Source organism: Phascolarctos cinereus, unplaced genomic scaffold, assembly GCF_003287225.1.
Source record: "Phascolarctos cinereus isolate Bilbo 61053 unplaced genomic scaffold, phaCin_HiC Scaffold_726;HRSCAF=1367, whole genome shotgun sequence".
NCBI lineage: Eukaryota > Metazoa > Chordata > Mammalia > Diprotodontia > Phascolarctidae > Phascolarctos > Phascolarctos cinereus.
The window spans coordinates 129704196-129727580 of record NW_027556098.1 but is presented as its reverse complement, the minus strand read 5'-3'; the positions used below and the strand labels follow the sequence as shown (position 1 = coordinate 129727580).

General features: G+C 39.5%; 1 protein-coding gene across 1 annotated transcript in view; it reads right to left on the bottom strand.

Annotated features, from left to right (window-relative positions):
* Positions 1 to 18642, bottom strand: part of CLSTN2 (calsyntenin 2) — a 225360-nt gene extending 206718 nt beyond the window's left edge. Inside the window, exons 1-3 of the mRNA XM_020986139.2 lie at positions 18454 to 18642; positions 16756 to 16964; positions 9037 to 9186 (exon numbers count right to left, since the gene is read on the bottom strand). Of these exons, the coding sequence (XP_020841798.2) occupies positions 9037 to 9186; positions 16756 to 16964; positions 18454 to 18614 (520 nt within the window). The 5' untranslated portion in view covers positions 18615 to 18642. The remainder of the gene's footprint in view (positions 1 to 9036; positions 9187 to 16755; positions 16965 to 18453) is intronic.
* Positions 18643 to 23385: the final 4743 nt, after the last annotated feature.

Here is a 23385-nt window from a genome sequence, read left to right as displayed (position 1 = left end):
GGTAGGGCAGAGGATAGATCAGCTGGGTCTAGAATCAGGAAGAATCTGTAGATTTCATAGAATTCATGGAATTCAAATCTGGTCTCATATACTTACTGTATATGTATAGCTGTGTGACCCTTGGCAATTCATTTAACAACTTTCTGCCTCAGTTTCCTCAATTGCAAGCTGGGGATAATAATAGTGGCTACCTCTTAGGATTGGTGTGTCAAATGAAATCATATTTGTAAAGCACTTAGCAGAGTGCTAGGTACATAGTAGGTGCTATATAAATGCTTATTTCCTTTCCCTTTTTCTTAGAATATCAGACTTGGAGTCAGAAACACTTTTACCTAAATCATACTTCAGACAATGACTAGATACGTTACCTGGGCAAGTCTGATCTCAGCATCCGAGCTTCACTTTTCTTATCTCTAAAATGAGAGCTTGATAATCTCTAAAGGTCCATTCCAGGTCTACACCTATGATCCTATGAATATTTTTTCTTCTAAAGTTGCTGTCTGATGTTCTTATACAGATTATGTTTTGAAGATAACAGATGAAGAAACTTAGTGCTGGTGGTTAACCAGAGAACCACATGGATCAAAAGCCAATAGGAGCAAGGGTTTGGGAGGGAAGGGGAAGGAGAGTCTCCTACTGATACCTAAAATCTACCAAGTGCACTTGGGAACCTAAACTGCCAAGTCCCATCAAGATGGGATGCATGAACAAAACTATGTGGGAACGGGACTGATGATGGTGTGAAAGACAATGAAAGACTTGGATAAATGGAGAAAAGACTCAATCCATAAACCTCCTGGTATGTTCACCTATTCATATTCTTAAACCAGAGGCTGAACTGAGAATCTGGAATGTAAATGACCAATTTTGCTAAGGAAGTCACAGAACAGGAAGGAAGGGAGTGTGGGAGGACATAATTGCTGGGGAATTCACAGTGGTGCTGAAGTCTGTGAAGACTTTTGTTGATTAAAATGTATGCCTGGCTGAGAAATGAAGAGTGGCACCACTAATCACAGTCCCGTTCTCCAGGTAGATTCACTACACCCACCCCCCTGCCCCGACTTTGCAAGTGGATAGCACCTCTAGGGAAAGGACTGAACAAACAATAACAACCTAGCTGCCAAATAAATAGATCTATAAAGCCACATGTCTTACTGACTTACCCGCCTGCTCTCTCAGGATAAAACTCAATAGGGATGCCAAGAACAAGAAAGGGAAGAAAACAAACTGCCGTAAGACCTAGCGAGGAAGGTAGAATTTTGCATATAAGAAGCTGAAAAACACCCCAAGCTTCTTTACTGCCCAATTGGACTATGAGGTTCCTTTTGGGTCTCTATAGAGATAGGGAGTGAATCAGACAGTGCCAAGGATTCAACAGGTAACTAACGGTGTGAGTCTCAGACCGAATCATAAGTTCATCAACAAGACTTTAGGAGGAGGCGAGAGGGAACATTCTGGGTGGCATGTAATAACAGATTCTGCAAAACAACAGAGCAAATAGTAGCCCAAGCACTGAGATACTAGATCAGTGGGGCAAGGCTGGGGAATATGGATCAGGAAGCTGTGAGGCACAGTGGAACAACACTGATGTTGGAATCTAAGCACCTGTGTCCAATCCTACCTCTGATGCTTATTATTTGTGTGGCAAGTCATTTGCCATTCTTAGGCCTCAGTTTCCTCATTAGTAAAATGATGGGTTTGGACTGACTGGTTTTTGATGTCCCTTCTAGGTTTAAATCTATGATTCTTTTTTTTTTTTGGCTGTGCAATAGAGTTAAGTGACTTGCCCAAGGTCACACAGCTAGTAAGTGTTAAGTGTCTAAGGCCGGATTTGAACTCAGGTCCTCCTGACTCCAGGGCCGGTGCTCTATCCACTGTGCCACCTAGCTGTCCCATTAAATCTATGATTCTATGAGTATCTGGACAGGAACAAAGAGAGAGATGATGATATAGAGATGCTTAATGCAATGAGTCACCTGTTAGGTGTCTTATTTTTTTCACTGGGGTTGGCCCATCTTGGCTCCACCCCTCCATCTTAAGTTTAAGTGAGACCAGGATAATCTTAGAATTCATCTTCTAGGGAAATGGTGGGTATGGGCATTCCAAGGGGCAGCAGTCTGAACAAAAAGCCCTGGGGAGTTCTGGACCATAGATTCCTGGGCTAGGAAAGGACTGACCTCAACAGGCCAGCAATCATAATGGAATGTTTTTGCCCTGGCACTTTTCCCTAGTCTCTGGTCAAAGCCTGCTTCTGACCCAAATCCTAGTCAATCAGCACCATGGATTGAGCACCTACTGTCCTGCAGAGCCCACTGCTAGGTGAAAGAGAAGACAGAGTCAGGGCCTTTAGAAGATCAAGAGAGTTAAGAAACATATTAAGAGAAGTGAGGCATAATGGAAAGAGCACTAACCATGGAACTAGGAGAAGAGAGTTCAAATCTTGATTATATCACTAAATTGCTATATTGCTTCATCAAGCAGGAACTGAATTGAACTCAACAAACATTTATTAAGCCCTGAGTATATGCTAATGATAAAGCTGTTGTGGGTCATCATGACCATCAAATGAGATAACACGAGAAAAACATTTGGATGAGAATGAAGTGCTGTAAATATTTGACTTTTGATTGGGACTTATGATTTCATCAGTGTGAGGAATTCTCCAGACATGAACTCCATTCACCAGTACAGATCAACAGCTCACATGACACCAACCTTTGATCTCAAAGGTCATTCAGTCAGTCAGTCAGTTGACAAGCTTTAATCAAGTGCTTACTGTGTGTCAGGTACTGTACTAAGTGTTGGGGGCTGCAAAGAAAAAAAAAGAGAGTTCTTGACCTCAAGGAGATCACAATTAGATGTAATGGGGCAGACAATATGCAAACAACTACGCGTATACAAGATCTCAACAGGTTAAATGGGAGATAATTTTAGGGGCAAAGGCTGAGACTCCAGAGTGGCTGGGGAGGGGGATAGAAAGGCCTCTTGAAAAAGGTAGGGTTTATATTGGGCCTTAAAGGAAGCAAGGGAAACCAAGACGCAGAGGTGGGGGGAGAGAGAGGGGGAGAGAGAGAGAGAGAGAGAGAGAGAGAGAGAGAGAGAGCGAGAGAGCAAGAGAGAGCGAGAGAGCACATTCCAGGCATGGAGGGCAACCAGTGAAAAGGGGCAGAGTCAGGAGACAGTGTCATGGCTGAAGAAGAGCAAGGAAGCTAATGCTACTGCATCACAGAGCGGAGTAAGATGAATAAGACTGGAAAGGTAGGAAGGGGCCTGATTGTGAAGTACTTTAAAAGTCAAACAGAAATTTTTGTTTGCTTTGGAGGTAAGAGGGAGCTGCTGGAACTTGTTTATAGGGTAGTGACATGGTTGAACTTGTCCCATTAGACTGTGTCAGAGGCAGGTCCTGAACCAAGTTACTTGAAGACTCACCATTATGTTACAAAGCTTCTCACCTTACAAAAATAAGGGAATTATTATTCATTAAAGCTGATGAGCCTAGAACAAACAATCTCAACATTGAGGCTAACTCAGCACAACAAAACGCACCTCACAGGCATGTGCACTCCTTTTATATGAGCAAGGTGACATGTCTCTGTGGTGTGAGCCAAGCCTTGAAGCTGGGTCTTTTATTTCCTTCTGGGAAGATATCAGCCCGAGACAGGGAGGTTTATTTTTCTCCTGAAGGGGCAGGAAAGATAAGGTGAGGGCTGGCTGATTGCGCTGTACAAGTGCAGAGTGTTCCCAGAGACTTTGGAAGCAGCTTCTGAGCGTGATGGATCACTTTAATGGCACTATAATTCCTTCCTGCCTAAAGGGAAATTACTTAGAACAGGAGCTAGTTCTAGTGAGCCATATTTTATTTGTTATTCTTGCCCATCATGTGGATTTAGCCCTGGAAGAAGATCCATTTTGCTCAGGAATTACTCCGGGCCCATGCATTTGGCCTCTCAGTGCTGTACTTGGAGAACTCGGGCCTCTAAGGTCACATCCTGGCATTTAAACCTCTCCACCATCTGGACCCCCTCTATATATTCAGTTTAAATCTTCAACCTCCCAAACTTGAACCCTCTGCTTTGGACAGTCTTTTCATTGTCCCCTACCCATGTCATGGCCATTCTTATCTCTGAGCATTTGCTAACATTTTTCCCCCACCCCTGAAATGCCTCAGCTATTTAAATTTGACCCATTTTTTTGTGGCTCTCTTCCACTTCTACCTCCCCCAAGAAACTTTCCCTCCTCATTCCAGACCACAGCCATCTTTCCTTGTTCTGAGGTCTTCCTGCTGCCCTTACAGTCTATAGCATTCATTGTGTCATTTATTTAATCACATACTTTCACGTACTGTTATATTGTTCCCTAATTGTCTCTTGCATGTTTGCCTCATCTCTCTAATGAAAGCAGGCTTATCTTCTTATCTTCCTCCCCAGTGCCTCCCATAGTTATTAGAATTAGTCAGTAGAATGTAAACTTGAAGGCAGGGACTCTTTCTTTTTGCTTATATTTGTAACCCTAGTTCATATCACAGTGCCTGACACACAGTAAGTGCTTAATCAATGCTAATTGACTTGACAGTGTCTCATCCTGTAGGAACTCAACAAATGTCTATTGAACTGAATTGAAAAACAAATGAAATCACCCTAGTCAGGCCTGGTTTATGTAAGAAATCACTGATCCTAATTCTGGGGAAGTTGGGAAAAAGCAGGGTAGGATGGAAATAGGTGGTCATCCATACAGATTTGCCTCAAAAGCACTGGGAATACATACTAACCCTACATGTTTCTGTGGCTTGAAATTCCTATAAGAAGGTAGGGACAAAGTATTTTAATCTAAGTTACAGATAAAGGCTTAATTACAAATACCCCTAATTATAAAGTAGAATATTTTGTTCTTAATTCTTTAAAGGAATTTGTATTAGCTATTATCTTATTTGAGAAAACATGTAATTAGATCAGATGAGATAATATATGTAAGGTACTTTGTAAACCTTAAAAAGACATATAAATGCTGCTATTATTATTATCAGTAGTAGTAGTAGTAGTAGTAGTAGTAGTAGTAGTAGTAGTAGTAGTAGTAGTAGTAGTTGTAGTATTTCATGTAAGGGGTAGAATGGTATAAAAATGTACATTTTAAAGCACAGCTTCTGTCAAGTCCCCCCAGCAGTAAGGAACAGTGGACTGAGTTCCAAGAGACCTAGGCTTCAGGCTTAGCTCTGCCACTAATTCATTGTGTGACTTCAGGAAATTCATCTCAGCTCTCTGTATCTCAGTTTTCTTTTCTCTAAAATTAAGTTCTTGGATTACATGGCTTCTAAGGTCCTTTCTAGCTCTAATGTTTTAAGGGTCTATGAAACCTAGGAAATACCAACATCTAACAGATCATTCTTGTCCAGGAATTACTCATGATATTCCTTTCACCTAAATCTCTTTTCCTTCCACATATTTGCCCATCCAAAATACTAGTGATCTCTAGGTCAAAGGCCCAGCTCATACCTCATTCTCTGAACATAGTATTGATGGGGTCATATAATTTTATAGAACTGGAAAAGACCTTCTAGTCCAATCCTTTCATTGTTCAGATGATGCCAAAAAATGGTGCCAAAAGAGAAAAAATCACTTTCACAAGACACATAACAAGGAGATGAGAAAACGTACCATACTGTGGGGCCAAAAAGGCAGGGCCTACAAAGTGAGAGCCCTATTAGAGGTAGCTCAATTTGCATATTTGAAATATATCCTCCAACTAGATACTTCATGGTGCTCATTGCCAATCCCACACAAAATTTCCAACTATGTCCATATCTAAGGAAAAACTCGGAGAGCGACATAATCTCCAAATAAGATCTGACTCTGAAATCACCTTTGTTGTGCTGCTCAGAGGTTGTTTTTTTTTTTAAGTCTGTGAAAGTTGTTTATTTTTGCAATGTTGTTATTGTGTAAATTGTTCTCCTGGTTCTGTTCATTTTGCTCTGCATCAATTTATACAAATCTTACCAAGTGTCTCTGAAACCGCCCCTTTCACCATTTCTAAAAGCATAATATTATCCCATTACATTTGTATACCATAATTAGTTCAGCCATTCCCCACTTGGAACCCCCTTAGTTTTCAGTTTTTTGTTATAATAACAAAGAATTACTATAAATATTTTTATGCACAAGAATCCTTTTCTTTTTTCCTTAATATCTTTGCAATACAGACAGTTCTCACTTTATGCAAATTTGACTTTATATAAATAATTCTGTTGTTTGTTTGACAGTAGGGACTGGTCATTTCGGTCTTTGTATAGTGCTTGGCACAAAATAGGTACTTGATAAATATTTGATTGATTGGCCAGTTATAGTTTAATTAGAGACAGATAACTAATACATATGGAAAATAGTTAATAATACATGGCATAGTGTAAAGAATACTAGTTTTGGGGTCAGAAGAGCCAGGTTCAAATCCTGCCTCTGAAGATTACTACCTATGTGACTTTAGCAAGTCTATTAACTCACCTTGGCCTCAATTTTCTCATTTCTAAAATGAAGGGATTGGTTTCAATGACCTCTGAGGTTTCTTCCAGGTTTGAATCTATAACGCTATGGCAAGGTAATAGTCAAAGAGCCAAACAAGTGATAGAATAGGAGGAGATCAGAGAAGGAAGAAAGATGGCATGGCCGGGTGGGAAGAGCCCCAAACCGGCAATCAGGAGAATTTGCATTCCAATTCAGACTCTGGCACCAGCGGGTCATGTGTCTTGTGAAAGTGATTTTTTCTCTTTTGGAACCATTTTTTGGCATCATCTGAACAATGAAAGGATTGGACTAGAAGGTGTCTAAGGTCCTTCCCAGTTCTATAAAATTATATGGCCCCATCAATACTGTGTTCAGAGAATGAGGTATGAATAGAGCTGGGCCTTTGACCTAGAGATCACCAGTATTTTGGATGGGCAAATATGTGGAAGGAAAAGAGATTTAGGTGGAAGGAATATCATGAGCACTGAATTTGGAGCCAGAAGACCTAGACTTGAATCCTGGATGTCACTTAACTGACTACGTGACACTGCAAAAGTTACTTGATCTCTTTGGATTAGTTTCCTTACCAGTAAAATGAAGGGGTTGGACTAGATATATCTCAGGCCCCTTCCACCTCTAAATCTGTGATCCTGTGAGGACAGGAAAAATAATGGCTGATATTTATATCAGCTTTTACTGTCTCCTAAGATTGTACATACACTTATGTATTTATGTAACTTCAGTGGCTCCCTATGCCCTCTAGGAAAATATATATAAATTCCTTTGACATTTCAAGATCTTTATAACCCAACCTCTTCCTATTTTCCCACTCTTCTTTTTTTTCATTTTTCTTTTTTTTTGGCTGAGAAATGGGGTTAAATGACTTGCCCAAGGTCACACAGCTAGTAAGTGTTAAGTGTCTAAGGCCAGATTTGACCTCAGATCCTCCTGACTCCAAAGCTGGAGCTCTATTCACTGTGCCACCTAGCTGCCCGTATATAAATAGTTCTGAAAGAAATCCGCATTCCAAAAAAAAAAGTCTATGTTAACTTTACCAGACAGTACTCTGCTTTTTCTCTTTATTCTTGCCCCTTGGCTTAGGGCTCTGTGGCCTCTACCCTCCACCCCCCAAAAAAATCTGTAAGTAAAAGCAGAAGAATGGACCACTTGGAATGACTGTCACCACTGCACTGCTGCCAGATGTGGAGACTTGGCTTGAGACTTTCAGCACGGACAGGGGAGATCTTTTCTCCCCTGGGCCCAAGTGTCCTGCTTCTGATGTCTATCTTCTATACATCGGGTTCATTCATCTGTGCCACCCCACCCTCCCTCACCTATCCTCTCCTGTCTGTGTCCATGTCCAGTCCACAGGTACCTCACCTCCTCCCACCCACATGTATTCCACATCCTACTCTTGTTTTTCTGTCTGGGCCCCTGCATTCCTCGAACCATGTGCCTTGCCTCCTCCCTCCAGAGGAATAGATCTCTTCCTACTTTTCTTCTTCCCTCCCTTCCCATGGCCAAATTCACATGATGTAAAAACCAATTTCCAAAGAGGTCTCTACAGAACATACCACTTTATATAGAGGTCTGCAGAAGGGACCACTTAGATAAAGTGAGAACTGTCTGTATAGGTTTAATGTGATCTTCCTGAGTTAAGGGAATGCATGACTTACTGAGCACTCCATTTAGAGGGCTTTGACACTACTTGTCAGTCTTCAGCAGCTAGAAACAAAAGAGCTTAGGCTATAAAGCAAGAATAATTAGCTATGGCAGAAAGCTACCACCACACATCTGGGGCTGGGGTGAGATCATTTCCTGCCCCATTTTTCTTCCCCACCTGCTCAAGTGAAGGAGCTCTTCTCATGTTTTCCTTGGGCACAAAAATTCTTAGTTACAGTTCTGGTGACAGACAGCATTTCTTCTCTCTAGAAAGGGGAGGGAGGCAAGCCGAATTTCCTCTCTCTTTGTTAGCCTACCTGCTGACATAACTTGGAGTTTAAATTACAGTTTCTCCCTACTTCTCAGCAGTTTAAATGTACATAAGTATAAATTCTACTCCCTCCTTGATCCCCATTCTCTCTGACTGTTGGTTTCCATTTCCTGGGCCACATCTTTAAAAGTATTCCAAGCAACAATTTCCATTTATTAAGCTCTGCTGACCGCAGCACCAAGAGGTGGAAGGTGCAGAATAAATAACATTTTCTAATAATAATCATAATAGTAACTAACATTTATGTGGTACTTACTATGTTCCAGGCACTGTGGTAAGCTCTTTAGAAGCATTATTTCATTTGATCCTCACAACAACCCTGGGAAGTAGATGCTATTATTATCCCCATTTTACAGATGAAGAAACAGAGACAGACAGGTTTAAGTGACTTGCCCTGGGTCACACAGGTAGTAAATGTCTGAGGTCATATTTCAGTTTGGATCTTCCTGACTCCAGGCCCAGTTCTCTATCTACTGCATCACCTCGGTGCCTCTAGTAAAACCCAGACCAAATTTCCTTTGATAGGAGAAATTTAAGAAAAAAAAGTCCTACCTTGCCAGCCAGGTTTACAGACAGGTTTCACATCCACTTGTACTATGACGCTTTCTGTTGCATGTTTTTGGCCACAGTCGAAGGCAGTGACCAAGATTTCATACTGGTGTTGCCTGTCATAGCTGAGTTTCTCTGTGTTTCTGATATTACCTGAAGAGATTAATAAAACAAAAAGAAAGAAGACATGTACCCAAACTGAAAATCACTTCAATATCCATAACCCACAATGATTTTGATTTCCTTCAAATCCTTCAAATTCCTTCCTTCCCTCCCCCCCAAAAAAGAGGATGAAATTTCCCTGGGTCCCTTTTCTCCAAAAATTAAGATGGCAAATGAGTGTATCTCTTCTAATTAGCATCTGCTTAAAAATCCCAATAATTGCCCTGTGGTAATTGCTGGCCTGAGGTTCCCTGACTGTACAGTGTTGGTAAAACTGAGTAGCACTAAAATAGTAATGAATGAGTTAATGTTTGTATTTGTTTTGCTCCCAGAAAAACTACCCCTGGAACCTGTTCACGTGTGAGTATAATCCCTATCAAATCCAGCACGGAGCTCACCTGCAGCAGACTCTTTGGAAATGTATTTAAACATGTGGAGACAGGAAATACCACTTTATCTCTGAGCACATTTCTCAGGCCCTGTCCCCAGGAAAGTTCACTGCCATTTTCTGATATCATTTTGCTACCCAAATGGGAAATTAAATCAGCAAGAAAAATGCCCTCTCCCTTTTGACAGCTACGTAAGATAACAGATTCCCTGCCCTGATGACAAAGTCATTACATCTCTCTTAGGGAGAATGAGAAATTCTTTTCAAGTTATTTCTTGTGGTGGGTTTATTTTTATGTTCTGAAAAATGTCCTGCGACCAATAGGTATAATTTTATTTTTTTTTATTATTGTTGCTCTTGTAATGTGGCTCTTACTTTCAAGGGCCCCTAGGTAATGCCGAATGTGTATTTATTTATTGAGTTATTTATCCATTATTTTTATTCTGAGATGAAATCTTCTGTAGACAAGAATAACCTTATTATCGGTTTCTTCAGAAAAGTGGAACCTAGTCTAACCTTCTTGTTTTATATATTAAGAAACCGAGGACCAGAAAGGCTAAGTAATTTGATCAATGTCATTTAAGTAGAAAGTGGCAGAGAAGGGTTTTGAACTTAGCTCCTCTGACTTCAAATCCACCATTGTACCATTTGTTTATAAAAGGATTGGATTAATCTTATGGAAAAATGGTCAGGAAAACAGCTATTGTTCAGTTGTTTCAGTTGTGTCTGACTCTATGTGACCTTGTTTGGGGTTTCTTGGCAAAGATAGTGGAGTGATTTGCCATTTCTTTCTTCAGCTTTCTCCAGGAAACTGAGGCAAACAGGGGTAAGTGACTTGCCCAGTGTCACATAGTTAGTATATGTCTGAGGCCATATTTGAACTCAGGAAGACGAGCTCCCTAAAATCATGGTTGCTCTCATAGGAACAGTATTTCCTAAGCCTCTGTCACACAGGTTGAACTAGCTTTTCCTAAGGTCCAACCCTACTCAGGCTAGGTTAATTTTTATTTAAAAGGTATTTGAAGTCTTCCTTGAGAATTAATTGGCCCAGAGGACTAAGGCTTGAATCACTGATTTGGCTTCCTGGTAGCTTAGGTAAAAGAGCCAGGAGGCAGAAGCTTGCCCTTCTCTCAGACTTCTGATCAGTGAGTTATTCTCAAATGAATTAATGCGTGTAGCTTTGCTAATATGTTTTCTATTCTATGGCTAAGTAAAGTTCCGTTTGTGAATTGTTAGATTATCTATGAGTGTCTCATTTTATTCTGATCCCAAATTAGAATCACTTCATCAGCCTGAGTCTGTCCTAGCAATGTCAATGAAACACATAAAAATCTACTCAATATGTTTGAATTCTATTTCATCTGAATTGTATGGCTCGTTCAAGTGAGAAAGTATAGCTTATGCATTAAGAAAGCTTAAGAAAACTGACTCATTGGCTTATGGGACCCAAGAAAAGAGTCATCACCTTTCCAGACCTCATTTCCCTCATGTGTAAAATGAAGATAAAGATACCTGGACTATGTAATTCACAGAGTTGTGAAGAAATTATTCTGTAAACTGTTTTTTAAAAAATCCTATAGTAATCTGAACTATTAAACTATGGTGAAAAAGTTGTGGATTTGGAGTTAAAGAGGACTGAGTTCAAATCTCAGCTCTGCTACTTACTATCTATGAGGTTTTGTGGCTGTTCAGTTGTTTCAGTCATGTCTGACTCTTTGCGACCCCATTTTGGGTTTTCTTGACAAAGTACTGGAGTAGTTTGCTACTTCCTTCTCCAGCTCTTTTTACAGACGAAATTGAGGCAAGCAGAGTTAAGTGACTTGGCCAGGGTAACACAGCTAGTAAGTGTCTGAGCCCGGATTTGAACTCAGGAAGATGAGTCTTCCTGACTCCAGGCCCAACGCTCTGTGTACTATGGCACCACCTAGCTGCCCCATGACCTTGGGTAAATCATTTTAAAGGATTACTGCTTTGGAGTTTAAAGGGACTTTAGGGGTCATCTAAGCCAACCTCCTCATTTTACAGATGAAGAGACTGAGGACCTGATAGTATCTTGATCAAAGTCTCTGAGGTAGTAAGTGGAAGAGAAGAGATTTGTATTCAGGTCCTTTGATTCAAAGTCCAGAACTGTACCATTCATGTATAAAGTGAAGGGACTGGATGAAAATGCCTCTAAGATCTCTTCCAGATGTAAATGTCTTTGGGCCTCAATTTCCTGACAAATGAGGGATTTGGAATAAAAATGACACAAATTCCCTCCAACTCTGAATCTATGATTTGAGTGTTTAAAAAAAAATATTCACTGCTTGCATGGTATTATGCTAAATGGGATGCGAGATATAAAGAACCATGAAACAGAGCCTGGAGCTAGGAACTCCTCCTGTCACTACTACTTACTTACTCAAAGCAATTCAGATTGTTTCTGTGCTTTAAAAAGTTGCCTGGTTTTAATTTAAGAACTTTGAGAAGCCATATCCTCTTATTCATGCTGCTTGGGCATCACTCAACGTGTGGGAAGCCAGGATTTACTGATCAGTGTCTGAGGACTGGCTACTGAGTGCTGCCAACCAGATGGTATAAAGTGTTAAGTGCTGGCCTTGTAATCAGAAAGAAATGGGTTTGAATTCTAACCTCAGATAATTCCTACTGTATATCCTAGGCAAGTCTGTTAACTTCTCTAGGCTTCAACATCCCCATCTGAAAAATGAGAATGACAGTACTGGGTCTTTGGGATGCTCAAATGAGATAATGTAGGGAAAGCTCTTTTAAATTCTTAAAGTGGCATATAAAAGTCAGAATTTTTTTCCTATTAATTCAGTTTCCTTGTTCCAGATAGCATAGGCTATTTTCAAACATAAAACCATTTCAGTTGCTTTAATATATGGTTCAGTCCTTTTTTTTTTTTTTTAAAAAAGATAGTTGAAGGGGCAGCTACTTAGTGTAGTAGATAGAGCACTGGAGTCAGGAGGATCTGAGCTCAAATCTGGCCTCATACTTTTGACATTTACTGGCTGCGTAACCCTGGGCAAGTCACTTAACCACAATTGACTCAGAAAAAAAAAGACAGTTGGTTCAGTTGAAAGTGATTTAAGGTATTTTGGGCTTCCTGGCTGAGTTTTATAAATCCTTTCAATATTTCACAAAGTTTTTTAGGCCTACTTCTGAGGCCATGTTTGTGTCTGTATTAAAGATGAACAATTCAGTAGGGTCCAAAATACTGTTACTGAATGTGATAAGCAAAAATAAATGACTCTTAACACTTACTAGAAAAATGAATTACAAATAGAAAGTTCAACTCTCTGCTTTCTAAAGTTAAATTTCTTAAGAGATACTCATCTTGAAGGAAGAAACCTCTATATCCAAACTGTGTGACATAAGCAGACCACAGATTGTTGAATATGGTACAGGGATAATTATACCAACTGAATCCTTGGTCTCAATTTGTTGCAGCTACAGTTCCATAACAAGTTCAGATGAAACTGTTTGAAAAACTAATTTAGTTCCTCCTACAACAAAAACTTAACGTATGGGAAAGTTATCTTTAATTTTTTTTAAATGCTGTATTTTTGCCATAGTAGAAAATAACCAGAATATCCAAAATTGTGATCAAAGGTTTAGAACTTTTGCAAAGTTCAAATGCTCACTTTGCTTTATGAAGCAAAGTAAATCTGTCTGTTAAGTTAAATGATGGCTTTTCAAATTGGTGCTGTTTCTCCTAAAAGGACTTTTTGAAGGTATATCCAGACAAAATGTATGAGCTCCTTTTTGGTTAGGATTGGCTACTGTATCCTTATATGAGCAGCAGGCCCTGAGCCTGCTCTCTGACTTGGTGAGATTGGGTATGTACTAATGGGGAAATGGCCCAGATCTACTACATATTTTTTTTTCCTGGAAGGGTAGACAGACCATTCATGTATCATTAAACCATTAGTTACTTCATGCTTGTGATGTGTACAAAGCAATACGTAGTTCACAAGGAATTGCAAGACAGGTCCTCTAAAATGCAAAACACATGACACTGTTCTTAGTCTGACTTAGTCATTCCATTAATAGGTTGGTTTAATGACAAAACTGTTTGAAAAATTGAAAAAATAAGAGGGGGGGAGAGTTGGAAATGTGGCATCATGCAAGCCCAAAAAAATGAAGAAGGAAGGAGGGAAATAAAAAGAATAAAGGAAATGAAAAAAAAAAACAATTATGGTAGAGATTACAGGACTAGGAGATGGGGATTCTGGTCTTTGCTCTATTTCCAACATTAGACATATTTCTTAACTTTTCTGTGCTTCAAATTCTACATTGCTAAAATGAAGGCATTGGAGAGAATAAGTATCTTTGCCCAGCCTATATGACATGGTTGTTATATTATATTTCATTTCTTGCCTCTTTGTCTTTGCACAGGTTGTCTTCCATGCTTAGAATATTCCCCTGCCTCACCCCTTCTCCCCTCAAGTACCATCTCACTGAAGATGCATTTTCTGATTGTCTCTGTTGTTAATGCCCTCTCCACAAACTATTTTGTATACATCTTTGATTTACCTATCTGTCTATCGATTGTAGCTCCCTACTATTATGTAAGCTTTGTGGGCAGAACTGTTTTGTTGTTTTTTTTTTTTAAATCCACAGTAATTACCACAGGATGTTGTACATATTACGGTGCTTAATAAATATTTGGTGACCTATTATAGCCAGTGCCTCTAGCCTTTGATGGGAAACCTAGAAGACAAGAAAATGTATCCAGGAACTCATAGGTGAAAATTCTGTCCATATTTTTTGGCCAAATGGCGTGACCCTATGAGATCAGCTGTTTGTGGAGAATTGATATCTAAATCAACTAACTGGATATACCAGTTGTTTTAGCTGTGGTCTAACCATTACCAAAGGCTTACTCTCCTTATTCTAATCAGCTCTAGGAATCATCACTGAATTTTGTGCCCAACAGGAAATGAGGTCTGGTCATGATTCTGAAACATCTTAAAGTTGGAGTTAAAATGAAATTTCCTATGTGAAGCCACCAAGGGCTTTTAGCCTGCAAAAGGGTGACTCCCAAGGTGGACCCCCAAATTTGTCAGGACATCTTTGAATCATCTACTGCCAGATTCTTTGCTTCACAAATGCTGCTTGTGATTTTTCAAGGTGCATAGGAAAGTCAGCTGTGAAAGTAGTGAATGGAGGCTAATTTGGATGTTCATTAAGATGGGAGGGTCGTCTAGCTCTTTCCACACATTCTTCCTTCATTAGTTTGAGGACCACAGTTGGAACATCATCACGAGTCAGCAGATGCTTCCCGAGTGTGCCAGTAATCTACTTCAACTCACGTTATAAACCAAAGATGAAGGCAGAGGCCTAGAAAAAGACCATTATTCACTTTTAATGAGACAGCCAGGGAAATAAATTGGCATATGTTACTTAAGTAGCTCATCAAAGGTGAGTAATTATCTTTCTCAGCTGGGACAGTAAGCCCCTCTGATAAAGGAATTTGCATATCAGCTCTGATTGGTTTGTAATTATCCAGCACTCAGTTGTGCAGAGGGGGGAGGAACTTGGTCAACAGTAGAATCTTGAAGACTCATCACAAATGCAATCTTGAGCCACTTATCTTCAGAGGAGGAAGATTGAGATGGGTCTTTCCATTTTGGGCCACACAGCCAAGCAAATGGCACCAGCAGCTCAGAGGTGAAAAATTCAGTCAAATTTCTTTCTGGCCAAACTTTGGGATTCCATGAGAAAAGCTGCCTATGAGAAGTTAAGGTGTTAGTCAGCTAATTAGGTGTCCTAATTATTTCAGTATTTATCCACTCATTACCAATGCCTGGCTTTCCCTTCTCTGACTTTTGAACTTATTATCTGCATTACAGCATATTGTTTTCTGTTTTATGAGTATTAGATTTGTCTCCTTAAATCAGATTATAAGCTCCCTGAAGACAAGGATCATGTCTTCTTATATCCTTCAGCAAGCAAAGGTCAGCCAGCCAGTTGGTGTAGTGGATAGAGTGCTAGAATTGACATCAGGAAGACTTGAGTTTCAATCCTGCTTCAGACACTCTTTAGATGTATGACCCTGGGTGAATTGTTTTGCCTCTATCAGCCTCAGTTTCCCCCTACATAGAATGGAAATAATAACACCTAATTCATAGGGTTGTGGTGAAGTTCAGAGATGATTCATAAGGTGCTTTGCAGACCTTTAAATGACATAAAAATGTTATTTATCATCATCATTGTTGACACATAGTATATTCCCTATAAATAGTCACTGATGAAATATTAAGATATCTATATTGGCATTTGGGTCAAACTGCTATGTTTTCTAAAAATGAGAATTTTTAAAATTAGAAATAAAAGGAAATATCTTTAGTGACCTACTGTCCCTGATTAAAATTGCTTTCCAAATCTTGTCATTTGGAACTGGTAGAGGGATTTTCACTGGACTCCAGAAAGAACTTTAAGGAAACTTTCTTGATTTAAAAGGTGGGATTCATTTGTTTGTTTGTTTTTGTTTGTTTGCCAAGAGCAAGGGGGCACATATAGATCAAAGAATCATAGATTTAGAGCTAGAAGGAAACCAGAGGCCATCTAGTCCAGCTCCTCAGGCTACAGATGAGAAAACTGAGGCCAAGAAGGGTTACATTGTCCAAGGTCACATAGTGGAAGAGCTGGGATTCGACCCTGATCCATTAACTCTAAATCCAGAGCTTTTACCATTATATCCTATTGCTTCCAGAAACCACCATCAGCAAGTAGTTAAGGTACAGTTGACATTTAACAGAATTAACTCCCTAGGGAAAGTTCTTTGGTACATATCTGTATAAAAGCTGATGAAAACTTTCTGTCAAATCTGGTTAGCTTTACATGTCTAAATCTTTGCAAGCACTAAGATGTTCAGCATTGTATGAATAAAGTATCCCTATGTGATTTTGCTTTTCAGCCTCTTCTCTGTTTTTAGTACCAAGAGTATATTGAGTTTAAAATCATCTTTGAGACATTGCTAATAACATGGATGTAATTCTCTAGTGCAACTTAACGGGATATTAGGAACTCAGCATGAGGAAGGAAGAGGCTTTGGCATCATAGGGCACATTGTAGGCACATAAACTGTATTTTGAATTCTGGCTCTACTTTCAGAACGAGGAATTTGTTTTGGTTTTGTCCATGTTTTCTCTCTCAAAAGCACTCACCATTTCTGTCAATGGCAAAAGGCACATCACTGGTGACGATTTCATAATTGCATATCTGGCTATACTGGGGAGAACAGTCTTCGTCTATGGCTTCCACTTGCAAAATGCTGTCATAGATCTTCCCCTCAGTCACCACAGCCTTATATATGGTCTCCTTAAAAGTTGGTGCAAACTCATTCACATCTTTCACCTGAATGTGGACCACTGCCCTAAAAACATATAAAAAAAAAGAGATGGAGGGAATGGGCCAAAAACAACAGTTAAATCTGACAATCTATGGTTTGGAAGGCATCTCAGAAATTCTCAGGTCCAACCTCTAATTTACCAAGAATTCCCTCTATAATATCTCAAATAAGTGATCATCCAGCCCTTGCTTGAACACTTTTATGAAAGGAACTTCACTGTCTCTGAGGGTAGCCCATACTATTTTTGGATAGCTCTAATTGTTAGAAAGTCTCCCCTCATATCAAGCTAAAGTCTCCTTTTCTTTGACTTCTACCCACTGTTCTTGGGACTGCCTGTTGGAGGCAAGCAGGATAAGTTGCCACATGACAACACTTCAAGGTCCAAATCTGGTGGGGTGGGGAGGGTCTACTAGGGAGTTCCAATTATGGATCATGTGCTTTGTCATTTCCAGCAGAGCTTTGCATTTTGCTTGCTTAGTTACCATAGTTATTTCTTCAGGTCAGGGATATCACAGTCTCAATGCGTCCTGAGCACTAAGTGTTATTGGTAGATCCTGGGGGCTCTACATGCACTTTGGAGGAAATCAGAGACTGGCCCTGGGCTTAGTACAACCATAAGCAGGGGGAGGAAGTGATGCAGTATTAAAGTTGGAATCACCAGCTATTCAATTGATTTATAAAGTCTTGTCTAAACCTGGGCCCTTACTTTTCCCACCAAGACAAGGAGTACAAATCAGGGTGGGTGGGGTTGGGAGGACTCACAAGACATGATGATATGGAGCACTGATGTATCCTCATTTTTCACCTGGCTGTACTACTTTGGGACTTTTCCATCATGCCCCCACCCAAGTTGAGTGCCTTCCGTGGCTCTCTGCTAACCTTACTTTTCAGCTACTTTTGTGTGTTGTCTTCCATTATTAGGTTGTAAGCTTCTTAAGGGCTGAGACTAATTTTTTTTTCATATTTGTATCCCTAGCACTTAGCATGGTGCGTGGCACATCTTAGGTGCTTGATAAATGTTTATTCACCAGCAAGGTGATCTTCAAAAGTGGAAGAGCTACCCAATATGAAAGGGGAAATGAGACATAAATACTATTTCTTTATATTTCTTTCTCATTATTTTCATCAATTAATTTTTAAAGCAATAGTTTCTACTGAGTTTTCATGACATATTTTTAGCAGATCTTTTCCAGTAGTTGAACCAAGAGGGAAACCTTTATAGAATAGGAAGGTTTCCTCTACTTCACCACTAAGAAACATCACCAAAACCTTTGGAACAAATGCCAAAGAATTAGTGAAACTGGGAAACTCTGGGTATACATAGGGTCTTTGTAAGTAAAGTCATTCTTCTAAAATGAAAGGTACCCCCAAATAAATTATCATTTATAGAGGCTATAGCATTCTGTATTCATTTCCTTGCTATTCACTAAGCATCAAAGCAACCCTTCAACCTAAACACCTGCAATAGCCATGGCTTTGATTCAGGGACTAGGGAATTGTTTTTGTGACTCACTTGTGAGACTTCTTCCAGTTGGTTTCATGAGGTCCTGCACCACAGTCATAGGCCTGGATGATGAATGTGTACTCCTTCTGGAGTTCACAGTCAATTGGGCTTTTTGCTCGGAGCCGACCTTCTCCGGATGTCTTGTTTAGCACTACAGCTTCGAAGGGCATTTCTTGACCATGGATTTTAAAAGCACAAATTTCACCTGTAAAGTATAAAAGAAAAGAAAACAATAAGTAGAATCAGCTGAGAATCTCTTGACAGATGACTGTGTTTGGCAACTGACCATATTTGTAAACTTGAAACATATTCAGAATTTTTTAATGGATATGCACAAATGGATGAATTCTTTTAAAAATAGTATTATTTTAATTAAGAGCATAAAATCTTGGCTGGATCTTTAAAAAAAACATTTTATTTAGCTCACTGATTTTATAGAAACCAAAGAAAGTGAGGCCCATGGAGGGTCAGAAACTTGGCCCCTATGGAGAGAGGCACTGTGGGAAGAAATAGGAGAAATGAATTTGGCTTTTAAATTCATCTTTATAGGAGATACTTTTGTTTGGCCTTCAAGCAAGCAGAATCTTTCCTAGCTATGAACATGAGCCCCAGTCCCCTAGTTTTACCCCCTTTTCCTTATTTCCTTTTCTCCCTGAAGTATTTTACTTCATCTACCTTTCCATTTCCTGATTTTGAGTCAGAAAGTAGTTAGATGTGTATTTTCTCCTTTGGGCCACTAAAGTAAGGCAATGAGTTCCTGTCCCTCTTTACTAATCAGTCCTCTAGTATCCTAGAAAATGTAGAATCACAGATTTATAGTTGGAAGAGAACTAGGGGGCCATCTGCTTCAACCCCTTCATTTTACAGATGAAGAAAGTGAAGCCCGAGGCTATCAAATGACTTTCCCAAGGTCAGGAGCAGCAGAGGCAAGATATGAGCCTAGGTCCTTTGTTTCCTATATCAAGCTCCTTTCCTCCACACCATAGTGCTCCCTTAGCTTTTTCAGTCCCAATGCTTTGTTTCATTAAGAACTTTACACACACATTGTTGCTAAATAGGTGCATTCCTCCTTCTCAGCATGATGTATGTTTAGTTTGAGTGATTTTCCCTGTGGAAATACTTAAGTGGTGAGAATGTATTTTTCATTATACATCAATCAGAAAACAATTCTTACTTGAGCACCTTCTATAGGGAAGGTACTATATTACAATACTTTCTGACCCCTTGAGGTAGGTCTTGCAAGTATTATCCCAAAGAAAAGGGGGTACAGGGAAGCTAAGTGGATTGCTCATGGTCATACAGCTAGTATGTACTGAAGCAAGAAGGGAAGCTAGGTGGTGAAGTAGATAGAGTGCTAGGTCAGGAAGACTCATCTTCCCAAGTTCAAATCCAGCTTCAGACACTTACGAGCTATGTGACCCGGAGCAAGTCCTTTAACCCTGTTTCTCTTAGTTCCTTCTCTGTAAAAAGAGTTACAGAAGGAAATGCCAAACCACTTCAGTATCTTTGCCAAGAAGACCTCAAATGGGGTCATGAAGAGTCAGACACTACTGAAAAAAAATGACTGAACAACACCAAGCTAAGGTAAGAACTCTCATCTCCTGACTATTATGCCACACTGCCTCTCCCTGAAAAGAAGGAAATCAATATAATATAGAGTCCTATCCACATGCATTTGGCAATCTAAAAGCACAGTGTTTTAACACTGGTACAGACCTTAGAGATCATCTAGTCCAACCCCTCATTCTTCAGATGAGGAACCCCCTACCCAAGATTACCTAGTGAGTTGTAAGTAGTGAGTGGCATCATGGCAGGAATCCAGATTTCCTGATTCTTAGGTAGGTGTCTACCTAAGGTAAGCATTTTTATTTTCATTTATTCTTCTAGCTTCTGGTAGTAGATACTAGATTTGGAGTCAGAGGATCTGGGGGTAAATCCTAGCTCTACCACTTGCTACCTGTGTTATCTTGGGAAAGTCACTTAGCTTCATCTGTAAATAAGGGAGTTCAACTAGATTGGCCTCAAAAATCCCTTCCAGTTCTTTATCTGTCACCATGTAACTGACACAATATATGGACCTGACAATAGCCTACCTTTTGCAGAGTCAGATTACCTCTGTTCCACTAAAATTAGAAGAGATCCGGGATTACTGAAAGAGTGGGATGCCAGCCAGGGGAATGGCCTTCTGCACTCTTGATATGACACTTATCAAAGTGTATAAAATATAGAACTTCAAAGACTGTGAACTACAAGAATATTCTCTAAACAGACCCATTATTTGTAAGTACGCACAACAGATGCTCAACAACAATAGAACCCCACACCTGGGATATCTGTTCTGATTCACCACTCACAGAGGGAAATAATTCCCCACTTAACAGCAGTTTTCCTGTGGTCTTCACTAACAATGTTTCCAAAGATGGGCAATCAATAGCAATCTTAACTTCAGGCTTTTGTTTTTATTATTTCATTGATTCACAACTTGATTATGAGCAATATGTTTTTACACCATCAGACTCTGGTATTTCCTCAAAGGCACCTCATTGTGAAATGGACAAGACAGAATGATTATAAGACAGGCCCAAATGAGAAGGCTGTTTTCAATTAAGTCTCTTATCCCCCTAGACTATTCTGCATTTCTCTATTATCATCTTGGTACAACAATGTCTTTAGGGGTTCAGAAAAAATATATTCAGGGAGATAAAAGAGTTTAATCTGATCCACAAGTTTGATTTCTGCTGTGAATTAGTTTGGGATGAAGTAATGAACTGCTAAAGTGCTTGACTTGTGCTTCCCTTCCCAAGATCAATGGTAGCTTGTGAATATGACTAATGAATGTGTCCATACTGATTCTGTGGGATTCTTAGAAATGCAAGAGTCACAATGATTCCCAGATCAATCACTCCATTTCTCTTTCATAAGCTAAATTAAAATGAAAAAGATATGAGTAATTTTCAGATAGAAACATTAAGTCAACTAAAATATTCTCAGTGCTTAAATAGGAAGAAAGGAAAATGTGGAGGGAAGAAGAGAGAGTAAGAGAAAGGAGACAGGAGTAGAAGAAAACGTGGGAGGAGGGGAAAGAAGAGGGACTGGAAGAAAGGCATTTACAAGGAATTTTTACCCACTCATAAGTGAGATAGAATCAGAGTTCCTTTAAGATCAGAATCACAAAATTTGGGACTTGGAAGGGATATCAGAGATCAGAGACCAACCCACAAAACCCAGAGAGTTTTATCGACCTTCTTTATCTCTACATCATCCGCTATCACGGAGATAGAGTTCCCAGGTATCAGGTTTATCACCCTTAATCCAGACAATTGGACTCTTCTGTACCTGGCTCAGAAATTTTAAAATTGAGTGTAGGGGCTGGCAGCAGGCTGATGATAAGCTGGGTGGTATGCAGGGGGCCATAGCACCAACCTTCAAAATATGCAGTGCTTTACAAATGTGAAGTGACAATGAAGCGGTAAGGATGAGAACCCATTAGCAGATAATTGAGAGTTTATTATATTCTTATTCCTGTGGAACAGAAATATTTGTAATTATGTCCCTTTCACTGTCTGAAACATGTTTTATGTGGGTCGGTAGCAGTTGCAAGCTTTGATCACTAATAATTATGCTCCTACTCAAAGACCAAGCACCCATACCAAGGAGTTTGTGCATAAACAGCTTTTCTTGTGCACCAAGTTTTTCCTGTACGTTGAGGACCGGTGATTGCATTTACATAATGCACATCTGCAGATGTTGAGGAAGTAGGAATTCATGTCAGCTGGCCCTATTATAGCAGGTACCTGAGCCTAGTCTATGACTGGCTGAAAGATGGATCATGCAAGGATTTCTTCTCAAGATTAGGGAGGTCCACCTGGATGAGAGTGGATGATCTCTTTTCTGCTCCATGCCTGGTCTTATCAGACACAAACTGGGAAATGGGGAAAGTTTTCTCTAGTTACAGACCCATAGGGCTCAGTAAATGAAATTTTAAAGCTCTACTAAGATGGCTCTGCTTACAAGACTGTAATTTGTAGTCACATTAAATATCGCGAAATGGGGAAGGGCAAATGCTAACCCTCTATGTAAAAGTATCTTATTAGGAAGGAAACTGTGCCTTGAAATGCAAATTGGAACTAAAATTCAGAATTAAGATCAATATTGGAAAATGTACTGTATTTTCAAGAAATATATATGGAATAATAAAGTAAAAACATTTGCTTTCAAGCCCCACTTAAAAAATAAAACAAACCTTAAACTCTTTGAAAGTAGAAAACTGAAGGGCATGTGCCTAAACACTATCCAGTTCATCTTCCTTCAGATATTTAACTCACTCTTAGCAACACAGTTGCATCTCTAATATCTCCTGTTTTGATTAGAAACCCATAAAAGTAAGTAGTGTCTGTCTGCTTGTTAGCCACTGATCAAAGCAAAATATAGAGCTCTTTTTGAATGAAAGGCATTTCCCCAGTGCCCCACACCAGGACCAAAATGACCCTCTTGTGGGCCTATTATATCCCTATGAACTCATTACATTGTTTTCTTTTTAAAGCAATAGGAAAAATGCAATTCTCCCCTCTCCCCACCCCCAAGGGAAATCACATTATTTTAGAAGTAGTATGTTTAGATATACTACCACTCAGTACTAATATTTCTAACAATGTGATTTATCTACATATCAATCAGCATTCATTGAACCTACTATGTGCAAGGTGCTATACTAATTGCAATGGAAGAGACAAAAATAAAGACATGGTCTCTGCTTCCAAAGAGCTTATGATCTAATTCACACATATATGCAATATAGAATCATCATTAGGATTTAGTTTGTGTATCTGCCTTGGGGAAATACAACATATCTAGCATGATTCTTGGAAATTTAAATTATTAGGTGTCCTTTAGAGACATAAGAATTTCAGGGCTTTTTTGTTTTTGGCTGTCTACTTGATT